Source organism: Camelus dromedarius, chromosome 10 (assembly GCF_036321535.1).
Source record: "Camelus dromedarius isolate mCamDro1 chromosome 10, mCamDro1.pat, whole genome shotgun sequence".
NCBI lineage: Eukaryota > Metazoa > Chordata > Mammalia > Artiodactyla > Camelidae > Camelus > Camelus dromedarius.
The window spans coordinates 53,605,246-53,623,642 of record NC_087445.1 but is presented as its reverse complement, the minus strand read 5'-3'; the positions used below and the strand labels follow the sequence as shown (position 1 = coordinate 53,623,642).

The 18,397-nt window shown below is 36.2% G+C and overlaps 1 protein-coding gene across 1 annotated transcript in view; it reads right to left on the bottom strand.

Moving 5' to 3' along the window:
* Positions 1-912: 912 nt before the first annotated feature.
* The window catches only part of SMC2 (structural maintenance of chromosomes 2), a 45,583-nt gene continuing 28,098 nt past the window's right edge, over positions 913-18,397 (bottom strand). The window contains exons 18-25 of the mRNA XM_010978688.3: positions 17,981-18,174; positions 16,741-16,884; positions 13,388-13,582; positions 11,101-11,301; positions 8,658-8,774; positions 5,373-5,533; positions 2,763-2,910; positions 913-1,762 (exon numbers count right to left, since the gene is read on the bottom strand). Coding sequence (XP_010976990.3) covers positions 1,604-1,762; positions 2,763-2,910; positions 5,373-5,533; positions 8,658-8,774; positions 11,101-11,301; positions 13,388-13,582; positions 16,741-16,884; positions 17,981-18,174 — 1,319 coding nt within the window. The 3' untranslated portion in view covers positions 913-1,603. The remainder of the gene's footprint in view (positions 1,763-2,762; positions 2,911-5,372; positions 5,534-8,657; positions 8,775-11,100; positions 11,302-13,387; positions 13,583-16,740; positions 16,885-17,980; positions 18,175-18,397) is intronic.

Here is an 18,397-nt window from a genome sequence, read left to right as displayed (position 1 = left end):
TGTTAGCAAAGAAAATTAGTACATATGGCAAAATGTCCAATCCTACAAGTTATTTATAAAATGCTAGTTAAAATAGCAATTAAATACTATTTTTATAACTAGTAAATCACAAGTATTAAAATTAACAACCAGTGCTGACAGGTTATGGTCAACAGGTATACTATACTGGTGACAGTGTGAACTGATGTAATTCCTAATTCTTTCTGGCAAACAATTTGCAATTCATTTGAAAAGAAGTAAACTTATGTTTATTGCATGTGATATTGGACTTCCTATATAACTCAGCATTTACAGCTTTGTCTCCTCCTCCCACAGTGGGCAGAACTAATTCCACATTCATTCCTTTCCAATGTGCCCCACAGTATCAGCTATCTGGGTGTCACCTGACATTCTCAGATATGTATCAGGATGACAGATAAGAAATGTGAAATCCAGGGCCAGGAACTATGAGCATGTATAGGAAGAGGATACCACAAAGGAACTATGACTCAAGTGTCAAGAAGAAATGTGGGGCCAAGGTCAGATTAGATCATGTCAGAACCTTCCAGATTTGGAGAGTTGAGACACTGTTCTAGCAATGCATCAAGAGATACTAAGAACCATATAAAGCATCACTCTCAGTGTTTGTTAGCGCCATCATTTGAATTCTTAAAGGAAATTCATACTTTTGAACTGGAAAGCAGAGGACACTGAGAAATAATTATCAAATTTTAAGAATCCTTTTGGTACAGCAGATGGATCTATTTATTTATATATGTATCCGACTAAAAGAAAAAGATAAAGTTGGTTTAGTCTGCTGGCTCCTACATTTTCACTCACCAATAGATTGTCATTGATTGGATTATGAAAAGGCTGACAAAAATCTTTGAAAATATTTGGAGACTTCAGATAAACCTACAGCAGAGAGCAACATGCAACACATTCTCCCAAGCTTTTATTAAAATAATCTTTAAAAGATTGCACAGACCAATTACTAAGCATATAGAAACATGATATTCAGCATTAAAATGAGAGAAATCTTTCAATATCAGTTTCCCATCTGAGTCTAAATCAGGGATCTGGCACTGTGTCATCAAGGAACTAACCAGAAATAGCTCAGTGCTCGCCTAAGAGCTCTGTGTTCCTTTTGTTGGTCCAGTTACTTGCTTTATAATTCTTCTTTACCTATATGACATTATTAGCAATAGAAAACACACTATTACTACCTTAGGAATTAACTAATTATTAAAAGCTGTCAGCTGTATTTATCCTATAATTTAATTTCATCTGTTCCTTTGTAATTCTGCTTTTACATACAAAATCTACTACCAACTACAAATCTCAGGTTCCCTAATCTATAAAAGACTGGTATAAGAAAAAGCATTTGATGACATGCATAAAATCACAATCACAGTAATTGGACCATAGTTAACATTAATTCAGAAAAGAGGAATTTATGTTCATTTATAAGTGATTACATAAAGGAAGAGAAAACGGGTTAAGTAACAAAATATTAAATTTTTATATAAACATATGAGATAAATCCCAAGTTCTTAAAAGGTTTGTGTTTAAAAAACAGGTCAAGCTGAAGGAGTAAGTTTGTCCTTGTAATTTCCATATGTGATCATTTGGGTCCTTTTGCCTTGGGTTTGGTTTCCTTTGGAACTTTCCCATTTTGACATTGAGTAAATCTGGCTACTGTAGAAACACCATCCACAAACTTGGTTTTGAAAAGGACATTTGCATTGTTGAACATACCTTCCTTTAGGGATACCACAATGAACTTAAGGGAAAAAGAAAAGCAAAGCATAAAAAATATTTTGCAATATTCTTGTTCACTCTTTTTATACTCGGAGTTAAGAATCATTGGGAGATATTTTGATTTTAAACTCTTGGCTCCAAGCAAATAAACATCCTCAAATGCAGGTAACAGCTAGTTATATTAGGCACCTAAATGAATTCTTTCCATATTCAGTTTTAGGAGTCTCTCAGTTGTACTGTGAGTGCCTCCTCCCCCACATTTACTGCTTCCTGCTGGTTGACTCCTTGTTGCTATCTACAGCTGGCTTCACTGTCTTCTTGTTCGCTGTAAATGCCCTGCTGAAATATTTTTCTCTGTGATACTTTAATAACATCAAAGACAGTTTCAGGTTCCTACAGCACTATCATTAGCTCAAATGGAACATTATATAACTAAGAAAAGGTACCACTTCACTGCTATCTGTTGAAAAACTTCTGTAATAGATACACAGTCTAAGATAACTGTGTTAAGTGAAGTCCCCCAGAGCTGTTCAGTGCATTATCTGTACAATCTTATTTGGCAGCCCTAGTTCCTGCAGCAGCAGTTTAGTAGAAACAAACTGTTTTTAGCTTCACAGGGTTTTTCTCTACTTTCTAGAAGGGTTGAACAGTACCCCATATAGTGCCACATGATTTCTTGAGGTATTTTTCAGGTATATCCCTGAAACAGTCTTGTTTTGATTGTGCACCCCCTGGCAACTAGCTAGAGAAAATAATTACCCTAAATAATTCCAAATTATGGAAAACTCAGGTTCTCCCTCATGCTACAACTGACAACTATAATGCCAGGCTCTTTCTTTAGTAACAAATGAAAACCCTCTTTCCTTCTATACTCATTTGAATAGAAGCATATATTTAAAGAGATACACAAAGTTTCAGTATTCCTCAATCCTAAATATCTTATTTACAGTGACCACTATCAAAGAATAGTTTTAGGAAAACAAATACTAGAAGTATTCTGTGGCATTCTTTCTCATTCTTACCTGAGAATGTGTGAAATGAGTACGTAGCATCTGTCCAATATTCTGGGTGTGAGAAAGATCCAAGGCAGCATCTACCTCATCCAGGATATAAATTGGAGCAGGTTTGAAGAGGAGCATGGACAGTATTAATGACAAAGCCACTAAAGACCTAAAAAAAGAAGGCCGGAAGAAAAGCCACCAAAACTTGATTTTACCACTTTTTACTAAAACACTGAACAAACCTGCTATCCTGTTATCATTATTATGAATAGTGCAGATTTAGCTGAAAGATGGCCATGGAGAAAAGAATTTAAAGCATCAAACTTCAACACTGTTGTATTAAAATGTTTTACTTTACCTTTCCATTTTTCCTCTCTTCAGTGAGCTTTATTTTGAATAGAACAGGTATATATATATATATATATACTATTCTTTCATGTCAGATAATTAAGATATGCTTGGCATCTAGTCCTTAAGAAAGTGTTTAACAGTTAGTGCTAATTTTCTTTCCTTCCCCAATTCCCTATTAGATGCCTAAGTAGCAGGTGACTGAGGGCTATATACTTACTTAAGACAGTTGCCTTCCTAACAGTGTAACTGGTTTAGGTGCCCCCTTTCAAACTTTTACTACGTATGCACCCACGTGTGCATGCACACAAACACATGCATACTCTTTTTTTTTTTTTTTTTACTGATACTATTTGAGAATACAGATTATGTACAGATTATGGCTCATTACTCTAAACACTTCACAGTGTCGGAAGTTCGAACAATTCTTATGTGATGGTTAATTTTGTCAACTTGACTGGATCACAAGGTACCCAGATACTTGGCTAAAGATTTTTTCTCCATGTGTCTGTGAGGGTGTGCTGGATGAAACCAGCATCTGAATTAGAAGACTCAGTAAAGCAGTTTGCCCTCTCTCCCTAAAGTGGACAGACATCTTCCAATTTGCTGTGGGCCTAACTAGTAAAAAGAGGAAGAGGAAAGAATTCATCCCTTCCTGCCTGATTACTTGAGCCAGGACATGCATATTCTGCCCTCAGTGCTTCCACCTGGTTCTCAGGCCTTCAGACCCAGACTGAATTACACCAGTGGCTCTCCAGCTTACAGACAGCAAACTGTGGGACTTCTCAGCCTTCCCAATAAAATGGGCTAATTCCTTATAATACATCTCTTCTTTTATCTATATATCCTATTGGTTCTGTTTCTCTGGGCAAGCCTGACTAATACATCTTATTTAAAGTTTGTAGTTACGGCCACTCATAGATTCTATAGCTCTTTTTCAGTTCTCTCCTACATCTCCTTTAACTGTACCTGTTTTTGTTCCAATCTGGTATGAAGAATTAGAATTCTTACAATATTTCTCTTAAACATTTTATAGAAAACCCTTTAATACAAAATGTTTATAGTTATCTAATGTTGACTAAAAGTCACAGTAACATTTGTAACACACTTAATTCTGTAACTTCAAGTATCTCCTGGCATGCAGCACTAAACAAACAGTCAATCTAATGCTTACTGTATTCCAACAGGGTATTTATTAAGAAACATGTAAGTAGGAGAAGAAAAGTTTATAGAAGTAGAGGCGGTCTGGGAAGGTGAAACCAAAATTTCTAGCAAAGGAACTGAATGAAAGAGTCCAATAAAAACCGACAACAGGGAGCCTTGCATTCACTTCTGTAGGAGGTAGCTGCGGGCACTCGAGCAACCTGAAATTATGTTTCATGGGCTTTTTCTATGCCAAATACTTAATGCATTGAGCTCTAAACTTAATCATTTGGGGAAAAAATATTACCAAGAGGTAAACTACTATGCTGAATTGTGGTTTATCTGGGGAAAAAAAGCTTATATCATCTTAATTACGGAAATAATTTTTAGGCTCCAATAAGAAAATAAGCATACATTCTGTATTTTCCTCAAATTTTTCTGAAACTTTGGCAAAAACAGTTAAAGATACTGGGATCTAAATTTTGGGACTTAATTTCAATTGACAAGCAGCAGAAACTGTCTTTTAGACTCTTAACATATTTAGGAATTTTATCAATAATGAAAAAGATAGAGTGGGCTGCTATTCTACTCATAAGAATGACAAAAGATTTCATAAGAGAAATTAACTGGTCTTAGCATTTCCTACACCCATAAAAGTTACAAGATGACACAGGGCACATGAGAATGATTCAAGGATTATGGACTGTACATCCAGCAGGGGAAAGAAATACAAAATTAATAACCATCTTCAGTGACTGTGTGTGTGGCTCTCCGCAGGTAAGGAGCTTCCCTCACTTAGTGAGAATACTGGGCTTTGTGTGGGTTTCCCTCCCTGCACCTACAATCAAGGAATTGCTCCTAGGGAGAAAGCTAGGGTAAACACTGGGCTCAGCAATCTTCTTTCATTTCGTTCATGTATCATACTCTCGGGTTATTCCTTTTCCAATGTCTGAAAATAATTGTTTTTCTAGTTTTCTTTTGCCTACTAAAAATCAGATGTTCTAACCAAAATCTGTAATCTTACATTAGGCTCCTTAAATTCTACATGCAAAGATAGAACAGCAAAACTGAAATAAAACTGGGCAGTGAAATGATGGATTATAATAAAATAAGAGGAATTACTGCAAAGGAATTACTCACCTCTGACCACCACTAAGTTCAGTTAGGTTTTCTTTCCAAGTATTTCCTAAGGCAACCTTAAACTCCAGGCCATCTAATACAGTTTGCCCTTCCGGTGGTGCAAGCATAGCATTAGCACCAGGCAAAAGAGTAGAAAAAATAGATCCAAAGTCCTTGTTCACCTGGGTTTAAAAAAAAAAAAGATATTAAAATATTAAAACATTATAAAAGGTATTCCAAGAAGAATCATGCTGCATATGTGTGCAGCCCAGCAGAAGCATTTTGTTGTCTGTTAGTCTGGCTCTCGGGTTGGCAAATGTGGTCTGTGTGACAGACCTAGCCGTGGCTACTGGTGAATGTTATCGTCTGTGGCGGCCAACAACACAGCCATGGAGTCTGGTGGTTGCAACAGAGACTGTATGTCTCTGAAATGTTTCTTACCTGTCCCTTTACAGAAATCGTTTATTGAGCTTTACTTTATAACTTCCAGAGGGAACTAGAAGCTAAACCTCTAACTCTGCTGTGAAGTTCTGATACTTCTGTAGGCCATGTTGCAGGAATCCTCCGAGATTCACAACTGGATAATAAAAGATACTGAACTTTCAGTTGGAGAAGAAAAACAAAAACTCATTTTGGCAAAAAACGTTCTCATATTTTTTGTTTGACGGGTATAGTGAGCTAGGCCTGTGGTTAACCGGCCACCTTTAAAAAGCCTAAGATCAGGGTGAGGTCTCTAGGAGAAAAAGAGGCATGAAATCAAACTAGCTTTGTTAAAGGTGTTGAATGGTTCTTTTCTGTATGCTTCTTCTCAAAGCCTAAGAAGTTAGGTTATCAAGGGACAGGAATAGGACTGAGCACCAAAAGAAAAAGGCTAAAGAAACTATTCGGCTTATCCCCATAAAGCCACAGTAGGCGATTACACAGATTTAGACCCATATTCTAGACTGTAACTGGACAATTTCTGTGCATACACACTTGATCAATGATTTGAGAATTCAGACAACTGTCTTCAAAAACATGACTAATAATCTCAGAGTTCAGCAGGCAAATTTGAGAGCATATATGTGTGTGTGTGACCATGCACGCGCACGCACTCCCACAAGGATTTGACAGCCATGTTTTCTAGGGAAATCTCCAAATTCAAGTGCAAAATATACTTTCTATGAATATGAGTAATAAGGAAATCTAGATATAAACAGTGCTCCTAAATATAAATTTACTAAGGAACACACATTCTAAGAGCAACTGCACACGTGCTGAGTAATATCCTACACAGAAAGTAGATTCCAGTTTGATCTGGGATAGATTTCCAGAGCTAGGCAAGGTTCATCATAGTGGGGAAGAGGACCACTGCCTTTTTGGGGGGACAAAACGGAAGACAGCATATATTTATAAATGCCCTTTCCTTTTTTAAATTTGTTTGACCAGGCAGGAGAGAGGTAGCGCAAAACTGAGACAGTGGAATTCTGCTAAATCCCAAACATGACCATGGATCCCACGTGGGAATTCCTCCAAAGGGGGAAGAGAGAAAGGTGTCAGTTAATGGGTAGAGAAGAATGTAGCCCTATCATAAATAGAAAATAAATCAAATTTTAAAACTCCAATGAGGCTAAGAAGGAAACAAAAAAGCAAAAAACACAACCAGTGCCTAAAATACTCTGGCTTTGTGAATCAAGTTTGCTTGAAGCCAGAAGGAAGTCTATAATGCTGATAATAACAGTACCTATCTCATTAGGTTACTGCAAGGATTAAATGAGAAAATTAATATGAGAATACCTGACATATAATAAGCACTCAATAAATTTACTTGCATTAGGAGAACTTTGGAGATTGGGGAAAAAATCGGTTTAAAAGATAAATTTGTACTTGCATTAAATCCAGGAACTGTGGGGAAAAACAACAGAAGCAAATCTCCTAGACCTAGTGTTAAATCTACATGTTGTGTAAGAATAATGGGGCCAACTTTTTCCAAGCATTTTTAAAAAGATAGACAAACACTACAGGGAGATAGTACACTGAAAATAAGCTGCAGAACAGGAAAAACAAGGTGACTTAAAGGGATAACTGTACTGTTCTTACTGAAAATAAAGTTCCTGCAGAATTAAAGAGAAAAAGAGGAAAAGTGGCCAGTTATATCCCAAAGGCCAGACCTGTTAAAGTACCAAACAGCACAATAACTATGGAATCGTTTGAGTAGGAGTCTTTTGCTATGGTAAATACAGGGCAAATTTCACAGCAGAGGCTAAGGAATTACCCTAAAGGCGACAAATCTATGCAGTGAGGGGAGTAGAAATAGTAAACTTGAAATCTGCCGAAGTTGGGATAAAAAAAAAATGGTAATTGGGATTTTGCTGAATATGAATTCTGTAAAATACTAAACTTCCTTGTTTATTACCCAGTCTTTACAGAGCAACAAAAGGGTATTTTAACCTTGGTTCTAACACAGGAAAAGAGAATCCCAGATTTTCCACTTTTTGACTATTATGAGCTTAGACAGGCTATTTCATCTTTCTAAGCTTTGGTTTCTTCATTTATAAAGTAAGAGATAATAACTATCAGAACTACAGAATTGTTTTAAGATAATTAATGGAAAATAGAGCAACTGCTGTATTATAATAATATAATTATTGTCTAATTATTAATCTAACATGTATGAAATGCTTTGCTAAAAACCTACAGAATGCATATTTATGAATTCTGAAATGCAAATAATAATGTAAGTGGTAAGGAATACACAATCTTACTACAGAAACATTCTTAGAACTAATATTTGACCTCGGTGCATCTGGGCAAGAGAAACCAGAGGTCCGAACCAAATGGGTCCCTTGGAGAGATTTTCCAACAACTGGAGTTCTCCCAGTGTGAAACTGATACTGCTTCCAGTGTCAAGCAGAAGGTGAGTGGGGGTCAAGCAGATATTGGACAGTATTTTCCAAATATTAGACGACTCTATGATCTCATGAGAAGAAGACAGTACAGTGTCCCCTTTAAAGGTAGCCCAGACCTGAAACAACGTAAGAAGGAAAAATGGAGAAATCTAGAAAGTTAGAAATTTAATATAACTTAGGAACCAGGGAAGTACACTATGAGAGTGTGATGGCGTGACACAACTTACCTTTGCAATCAGTAGTAAAGTCCAAAAGGGCAAACTGCTTTTAAAAGTGTACGATGTTTTAATTAAGGTATGAGGATAGGCCTCATTCAAACACAAATCAGTTATTTCAAATTCATCTTAGATAAAATCCTATCGACAGTATTGTTCATCCTTGCTTCATACAAAATAAATGATATCTTTGGTTCAAATACCTTCTGCCAAGCAATATTTAAGGCTTGATTTTTCTTCTGGTCAAGATCTTCTATAGTTGCCAGGATTTTGGATTTGTCGTTTTCGACAATTCTTTTCTTCTTCATCAAGTCATTATACTAAGTAAGATAAAAAGCATACTTAATTTGGAAAACAAAACAAAATTTTCTTTTTATTTCTGACTGAATTCTAGAATATGGAGATTTCATTATTTTATATGTTGTGTGTGTGTGTGTGTATATATATATACACACACAACTCCTATTTACCAAAAAGGCATACTATAGTAAGAGGTATAATGTAAACCAAATTGAGGAAAGTATATATATCATTTCTATGTAAAACTCAGTGACTATAATTGAGAACTTATAGGACAAGCTTTTGAAATATTCTGACTCCACAAATATTCCTGTATCTTCCTAGCAGCCCACGCAAAAAGGGAAATGAATCTACCATATGTAAATTCAAAAGCAGCCCTGAATGCTTAAGAAGTGAGGTCAGTCTTAGCAGTGACACAAATAAAATTTCAATTCTTCACCTTGATGTAACAAGTCATACATAATCTGGCTTTTAATTTATCGCTGAATTTTTGGCATCACACTCCTCTCAGGCTCCAGCCATACGGTCTTTTTTCAGTTCCTTGAACATACTAAATTCACTGTAGCCTTATGGCCCCTGCATTTTTCTTTCTCTGTTTCTGACATAAACTGGTGCCTTAAGTTTCAGCTCAAACATCACAGACTCAGAGTGGCCTCCCCTGGTTAATGCAGAAATTTACTGGAAAAAATTTTGAGGGAGGCTGCAGAGGGATAATCAAACCACAAGTTACAGTAGCACTTTCTAAAAATCCTTTTAACTTATTTCTGCTCAAAGCCTCACATTTTAAGGAGGCTTCAAATTCTCCCAAAAAAACTCCAGCCAGTCCTGCTTTTCCCTGCTGTCCCTCTCCTTTGTGGAGAGGAGGTTTCAAGAGTTTGACATTTTTATCCTATTCCTTGCATAATTCCACGTAGTTTCTTACATGTGGTGACACAAAATACAACAAAAAACAAAAGGCCAGCTGCTGATCAACAACAGGGCCTCCCTCTCTGGTAAGAAGATGGGAGTTGGTAAAGTACTTTTAAAAAAATATCAGGATCCAGTTATCATCTAATAAAAGCAAATAGTAAAAGTAAACAAGTGTATGATGTTAAGTAGCTCAAATTCAGACGGAAGATTTCCCTTCCACAAATATGCCGTATATTGCGAAGTTTTAATGGAGAGGAATATTTCATAGATTACAGTGCGTTACTAGCCTGTTTGGTATCTAACATAATAAAGATACTAATGTCAATGACAGTTTCAAAAAATGAGTTAAACCCATTACCACTAAATTTCTTAAAAGTGACTGAGCTCATAAGAACCATCACTTTTACAGAGCTCTCATTAACTCTGCTATGCAAATTCAAACAATTTACAGAAGTAAAGGAAAAATCACCCAGACTGCTATTTACTATGGAGCCAACAAGACTAGAAACTGCTTTCCCCTTTGGGTTTTCTAGGGACATGGCAGACTGTGAAAGGTAGGGGAGATGGATAACATTATTAAGTAACTGAAAGCATTAAAACAGAAGACACTGCTGGATTTATGGATCTGTAAAACAGCGTTTATGTATATAACAGTTTTAGTCATTACTTATGCAGAGGTTCCAGCCTACACTAGAATCAATGGAAGATAGCAGTTAGGGGTGATTGGTGAGGAAGCAGACAGCAGGATACAGGTGTCCCCACTTTTCAACACACCACTTTGCTTTTCTAAGAAAAGGTAAAAACCGAGAATAGCATTCAGCATGTGTTTTGCAGTGAGGCCTTGCAGAAGCAGTGCACAGCCGGAGCACCGAGTGGCACCATCAAGCTCCTTTACTGGGAAGGACACCGAGCATCTCAGCATCAAGCTGTCAGAGGTTTGCACTGGGTCTATGAGCAACTGTGCTTTACCTCCGGTTATTGTGTGCATCTGTGAGCAAGGTGTATACCTTCCGGCGCACCATTTTGGTGGAAGAAAGGTTTCACAGGGATGCCTCAATTTTGGGTGGTGGGGGAAACCTGTACCCTATTTTTTAAAACCTTTCAAAAAGGCAAGTGAAAGAAATGATAGCAATGTGAGGACTTAACATGATCAAAAAGTGTTTTTATTTACACCAAGAATAAGAAAAGAGTAGATCATTTTTATGACTAAGGCCAAGGCCAGTGGAAAAGTCATTCAAGGCATAACAGATTAATTAACTGATGATGCAAAAAGAATGCAACAGGAAATAACTGAAACGGGAGAAAAGGAAAATCCAAAGAAAACAAGTATCAAGAGCGTCAAGCAAAAGACTGACTAATCACTGCCTCAGGGGCCACATAAAGCCGTCAGCGCTACTCTGCCATGCTCTAAAATGAGCTGACAGTCACAGGACTTACCCGCTCTTCAGCTTCTGTCAGTACATTCATAGCTCTCATGTTGACATTTCTTCCTAGTTTCTCCTTCATTTCTTGCAACTTCTGAAGTCTCTGACCAGCTTCTTTTGGGTTGTTAGTTTTGAAATCATAGGCGCTATTGGGTTGCCCAAAGAGGTGTTTCTCGGCATTAATCCAGTCGTAATCTTTCAGCATTCTGGACACCTAGCCACATACAATGATGATAAAAAAAATTATTGCTTACAAGCTTATATTTACAAACTAGTTTCTTACATATAAAATAGGTAAACAAGGTCTATTTAGCACAGGGAACTATATATTCAATACCTTGTAATAGCCTATAATGAAAAAGCATACGAAAAGGAATATATATAATTGAATCACTATGCTTACACCAGAAACTAACACAAATTGTAAACCAACTCGAATCAGTAAAATAACTAAAAAAGTGAACAAAAAAACAAGAGCCAGTTTCTTAAATATTTAGTAATTTTAAACCAAACATTTTGGAGAAAAATCCCATGATGACTTATTTGAAAAAAATGAGGTTCATGGTTGACAGAGAATCTGTAATAAGTATGAATATTTTTACCTGGAGAATATGACTATATAGAAAAAGATCTTCCTATTACTTAAGCAGTAGAATAAGAGCCAACTTAGAGAAATAGTTACAAAATGTAATTATATACAATACATCTTCACTGTAATGAAATCAGTCAGGTGAGGTTCCGGAATTTACCAAATTCCATCTGTTGCTTCAAAAAACAACTTGTGAAAGTTAAAAGCCTTATAGGCACACTTAGGTCATAGATTTAGGAAAATCATGGAAGCCTAATCCTAACTGTTAATTCTTCTTGAAATTATAATCTAAGTAAACAACTGTCCTAAATATTGACTCTATCTTCCTGCCACCCTCTTTTGACAAGGCATAGTAAAATACTACTTTATAAAATATAACCAATTAAAAAATTTTAATTATAGTGCTGAAAGACGACTTTCTTCTATTAGAATTGTTTAAGGATTAGAGTCTACCAGTCAGAACCAACCTTATCAATCATCCTTATTAATTATGTGGGTACAGTCTCACCACTAGACTCCAAAGTAAAATGACCACTTCTAGTCTCTCTTCCCTGCTGACCTGTGAGCTCTATGCAGGCATTCTGTGTTCATGTTACTCATTCTTCTATCTTTCATGCCTGGCACAGTATGCAGTAAATACCTGATAAGCTACACATTTCAAAGAATCCTTGACTTTTCAGCAGTTCCACTTGCAAGTTCCTCTTTCTGTCCCCTTCCCTTAACTGTAAACAAAGGCTAGTAAATACCTATCTAGCATTTTCAATTATCAAAAAACTATTAACAGTGATATTAGCATTGGTAACGGTTCAGTGAATCCACTAATACCAGGCTACAAGGCTAACGGGAAATCAATACTAAAATAGTAGGATATTATGATGTGGCCATAAAAAAATTGTTTTTTAAATCAAGTAATGAAACTGAACAGGTACTCATGGGCTCTTTGAGAGGGTGGGAAACTGTTTTGTATGTTCTGATCTTTTTGAAGTTAAATTCCTCGTACTTTTATGATGCTAAAAAAGACTTAAAAGGCACTAAACTGTTATACAGCAGTAGGAAAACATGACTGGTGAATTATCAAAACCAGATAAATGTAGCCTCTTAACCAAGCAATGAATTTCTGCAAAACCACGTATTCTCTTTAAGTACTTAAGGCACTGTGATACAAGAAGGAAGAAACTTTGAGACCAAAGAGTAAGTGACCAAAACACTGTGGGATAACCTCAGGAAGATAACTGCTTAGCAAAACATCAGATTTCAAATGAGGCTGCAAAAACTGACTATACTGATCTTCAGAAGGACATCCTAAAAGCAGTTAAGTCCTTATTTTAGAAGTTGCCTGTGTCTATTTCTCTGTGAATTCTTTCAATTCAATCTGAAATAAGGAAAAGAATGTATAGTATTACTACTAATATATTAGTAATTAGTTCTATGCACATTCAGGGATAAAAACCAGTCATTTCCAGGGGAGACCACTAAATATTTGGTAAAAACATCTTGGAGATGGGAATAACACCTAAAATTAAATTTAAAAACAAAACATTTTTGCTATTTGGTGATTGCAAGAGGCAGTTAACATAGTTGTAAGCCTCAAAATTATGTTACACAGTAGTTCTGCCATTTATATGAAATTCTTCATGTAGCAGTTTACTGGAGTATTTCAACAACACAGGCCAAAATTTGAGTAAGGGTAAAAATGAACAACACAACTTGCCTTGGCAGCAGCATCTTCAGCTTCCCGTTTGTGCTTGCTGATGTTGTGGTCCAGTTCCTTAATTTTAAGCTGAGAATCATTGTTTTGCTCCTTATGCTTTGCCACTTCTGCATATTTAGTTTTAACTATGTTATCCTGGGCTGTTATCACTTCTTTTTGCTTGGTCACTTCTTCTTGAGCTTTATTTACTGACTCCTGAAACAAATAATTAGAAGACAATACATAGCAAGGTGTAAGAGAGAGACATTTTTAGTTTTCTAACAGTCTTCTGGGAAAGACGGCAATGTGATTACAGGTAGATGGTCACCCAACTCTCTATATTTTATGTCCCCATTAAAATGACTAGTGAATTCACACATAAGAGGAAACTGGTAATACTCCTAGAAAAAAAAAAAGAAATGGGATGCAGTGTTCATGCTGGAAGCAAAGTTTCTGCAAGATGCAGTGTACCTGGGGTCAGCTGTGGAGGGGGCACTACTGAAATCTGACCTCAGATTGAGGTCTCTCAGAAAAGTGGCATTTTGGGGTAGTTAACAAGAAGATAGTCTGACAGACTCCCAAATGGCGTTTATCAGGAGGGGCAAAGAACAGGGGTGGGAGTAGAGTGGGCTGGGATGTGCTCCTTTCCCTTCTAGAGATGTTAAGACTTTACCTGTGGCAATGGAAGGTCAGAGTGGTTCTAGCACATGTGTCAAAATAGAGATATGGAAGAAGAAATTTTTTTGAAGAAACGTATCTGTGGCACAAAGAAAAACCACTTTCTCTAACGTTTTACAATCCCCTACTTTCCAAGGCTGAAGTTATTTCAACCTTCAAAGTAATAATTACAGCTAGGATTTAGTTTACCAACTGTCCCCTCTCCCCTGCTCCCTAAACCTTGTTGCTAGATCTTAAAAGTCGTCCTTGTACAGGTACAGTCAAACTCACACAAAAGTCTAAAAACAAAAAACCTAGCTCCACTCATTTTGGTAGGGGGAAAACAAAGAAGTAGAACAGCCTGCTAAAAGACTCTGAGGAAGAAGAGCTCTCTGTTCGTGTAAATACCAGTATAAATTTAGGAATTTTTTAGGCATGCTTATTAGAAAACATAATTTTGAGCAATACACAGTATTTGATAATATAAAGTTACTGAATGTGCCATAAGTGCTTTAATATCCTTGTAATGTTTGTGTCACTAAAGATCTTTTGCAGAAGGAAGATAAACCACAACATTCACATACAAAACCCAAAACCAGAACCCATGACAAAATGTGTTTATGAAGATTCTCTCATGCCTGGAGGTTGAAGACTGCATTGCAGGTGTGACTGTTTTAATTTTTCACAATGGTAGGGGGTAAAAAAAGGAAATCCATCACTTAAGATTGAGCAAAAGTCAAATTTCAGTTTTGTCTGAACCTAATTTAGCGGGCAATTTCTCTTCTTAGCTCCCTGAGAGTGTCCTTAGGTACTCTTCTATCAGCAAAGGGGAACAATTTAGAATGTAGAGCCTGAACTAACAATCTTTAAAAACTAAGTGGTCCATTTTATAGTTTTCCACAAGGAGAAATAGATATGCCCTTTAAAGATAAAATCAAAACATATTCTTATTTCTACATTTAGACCAAGGAAGGAGTGGCTTATCTTACTTCCGTATTTCTCTTTAGACATAAACATCTAATTTTTAAAAATTCCACAACATGATGGCTATGAAAGATAGTAGAAAACAGAGGAACAAGATGAAAAATAATGATTAAAAAAAATCGGGAGGAAACTAAAAATATTTTAAAAAACTAAAATTTACTTTGAAGGCAGAAAAGAAACCTTAGAAAATACATCAGCGACACAAAGCCGAGAAGCACTTTGATCCCTTATCTTCAAAAAAATAGTTCAAAGGTTGTTATTCTGCTATTGATTTGATAAATAATGTGTTAAAAACAAAAAACGTGAATGTAACCACAAACAGAATCAAGAGGCAAGAACTACCTTCTAAAATACTGCATGCTACAACAATTAAAACTAAAACAACCATCTCCAAGGAAAAAGGGGAAATGAAGAAACAGATGACAAAAGGCCAAAGCACACTTTACTACCGGGCAGGTTAATGGATGGAACACCCCCTGTTAAAGCTATTTACATTTTAGTGAACATGAAGATCAATGATACACTACTTACAAAAACACTACACAGAAACATGACAGAAAACTTAAGAAATCAAAGTTGTATCAAAAAACAAAAGTAGTTACACTTTGTACAGCATGGTCACAATAGTTAATAACACTACTGCATATCCGAAAGTTGCTAAGAGTACAACTTAAAAAGTCCTCATCACAAGAAAAAAAATTTTGTAACTATGTATGGTGACAGTGTTAAGTAGACTTATTGTGATCATTTCCCAATATATACAAATACTGAATCATTACATTGTACACCTGAAACTAACATTATGCCAATTACACCTCAATTTAAAAAAATAGGAGTAGAAATAATATGAAACAAAACAGAATTCAAGGTCAAAATCATAGAAAAAGTCAAGATCTAATAAAGACATATCACAACATTAATTTGCAGGTGACAGAATGTCTTCATAACATGTGAAAGCCAAGCCCCTCAGCCCCAAGTGCACCCTTTACTGCCTGCTTCTGAGATGGGAACAGTTCTCCCTCGCCAGGTGCATCACTAAAGGCTGCTGCAGGGACACTAAAAGGAAGGGGCTTTATTTCTCAGTTCTGATGTGCCTTTATTAAAGGCAAGCTTATCACGTACAGGGGCTAGTAGCTTACACGGCTTTCCTAGCAGTGGGGACTTCGCAGCATTTTTTGCAGGCTGGGCATCTCCCCGTGGCCAGGTCCCCCTGGCATCTCAGAAAGCTATTTTCCAGCAAGTGCCCCCATGCAGCACTCTCCTACGCGTGGCTTCCCCAGCACTCCACCAACTCCACCACCAGTGGGCCACAGTTACACAAAGACATAACTAGGTCTGTTCCCAGCCCTGCAGGCAGAATGGGATCCTTTCCAGACCTGTTCCTTCCATGGATGCCTCTCCCTCAGCCCTACGGGTAATGACCGTGCCGTCTACCTGCTGTTCTTACATTCTTTAGAGTTTTCTTTACTTCTTAGCAATCCTGCATCATTCTAAACTCCTGTATAGCTAATCACTTTTTATTTAAACTTTAGTCAAATTACTGTGCAGTTTTTGACTTCTGAGTAGAACTGGACTAAAACAATTAGTAATATTATTTCAGAACTCTTTCTGGGTTGGTAAATCATCATTTTGACTCCCATTGTGACAAGAGGGAAGAGATGGAGACCTCTAAAGTCAAGTACCTTCAGGAGATTAACATTTGTAATTTTTCCAATATGGTAAGTAAATCTTACCTTATTTTTAGCCACCTCAGCTGCCATTACTGCAATCTGACCTTCATAGGATTTGATAGCTTCATTTACAGCTTCAAGCTGTTGCTCACAGGATGCATGCTCTCTCTTGAGCTCTTCCAACTCCAGGGTGATAGCTTCAACTTCCTACAAGAAATACAGCATCTGGGCATTCAACCATTTGTTAACTACTAAAAAATAAAAATATACATATCAACAAAATCAGTAAGATTCTCAAGCAAGTTAAGACCTACAGCTTCTTCAGCTACCAAAAATATGTAAGCTATTTCTGAAGGGGAAAGGGAATTAATTTTAATATATTAAAAAAATGATGACAAATGTACATACAGTTTTTATGAGTTCAAAGAACTTTGTATAAACTATGTCCTTTATTCTTCTATTCCTCCAGGGAAAAACAATATGGAATTCTACATAATAGATAAATTAACAGAGGTAAAGCCTGTTTAAAATTATTCAGTAACAAAAACATTAGTTTCTCGATTTTCTTCTTTCCTCTATAGCCTTCAGTTTTTTAGAAAATACTTTGTGCAGTTATTTAATGACAGAATCATAAGGTGGGTTAAAAAAAAATACAGAAGATTTAAATGAAATTTTACAGAATAGATTGAGCACACAGCATTTGTAGACAGAAAAACACAGGTTTAAATTCCAGCCTTTGCACTATCCAAAAGATCAGACATCACCAGTCCACAATCAAACAGCAATTTATAAACATAACATGCTTTGTCCCACATCATTCTTTCACAGCGTACATTCACACAGATGATCAGCAAACAGAAATGTCAAGAGTGAATCTCTGGTTAAGCCACAGGTGTCACATGATAGGAGCTTTGGTCCACTCTTGAATGAAGCGTTTACCAAAAGGCAGCTTTGCTCCTTCTCCAAAATTAGCAAACCAATACAACCCTTACTCAAAATTATATGACACTCAATTACAGGGTTTTAGAGTAGAACATATTTTAATTTGACTCATAACAATTCATAATTTATCTCCTAAAGAAGCACATCTCACTTTTGGATTTGGTGATAAATTTTGATGCTGTACATTAGAAATTGACACAACATTGTAAAGTGACTACATTTCAATAAAAATATATATACAATAAATGAATGAGTGAACGAATTCTGATGAATAAAGCCAAGGCCAACCAATGGTGTTTGTTCTGCTACCTTCATTCTATGTTAATGTTAAAAGATAAGTTCCATTTCAAAAAAAAATTACCTGTTGTTTTTCTTTCATTTTCTTGCTAGAAGCATCTGCTTTAGTTTTGGAGCAATCTAGTTTTTTCTGAGCATCCTTCAGTTCTCTCTCTCTTTCAGCTTCTGCATTTTTCATTTTATTCTCCAATACTTCATATTTTTCCTCTGCTTTTTTCTGAATTTCTTTGGTGTTTTTTAAGGTCTCCTCACTTTCCTCTGCATCATAAAGTAGGCAAATATGCCTAAATGAGGTCTTCCAACTATTAACAGTTACAGATAATGGCTAACAAATTCAACTTTTAACAGAAGAAAAGGTATGGAAAGTTAGAGGCAAGAGTTTAAAAAAAGTTAACTGTTTTAACCTTATTCTAGAAATGGTATGTTGAAACACAGATCATGCCTAAGAGCCATAGTTGAATTATCTAAAAATCTGTAAAGA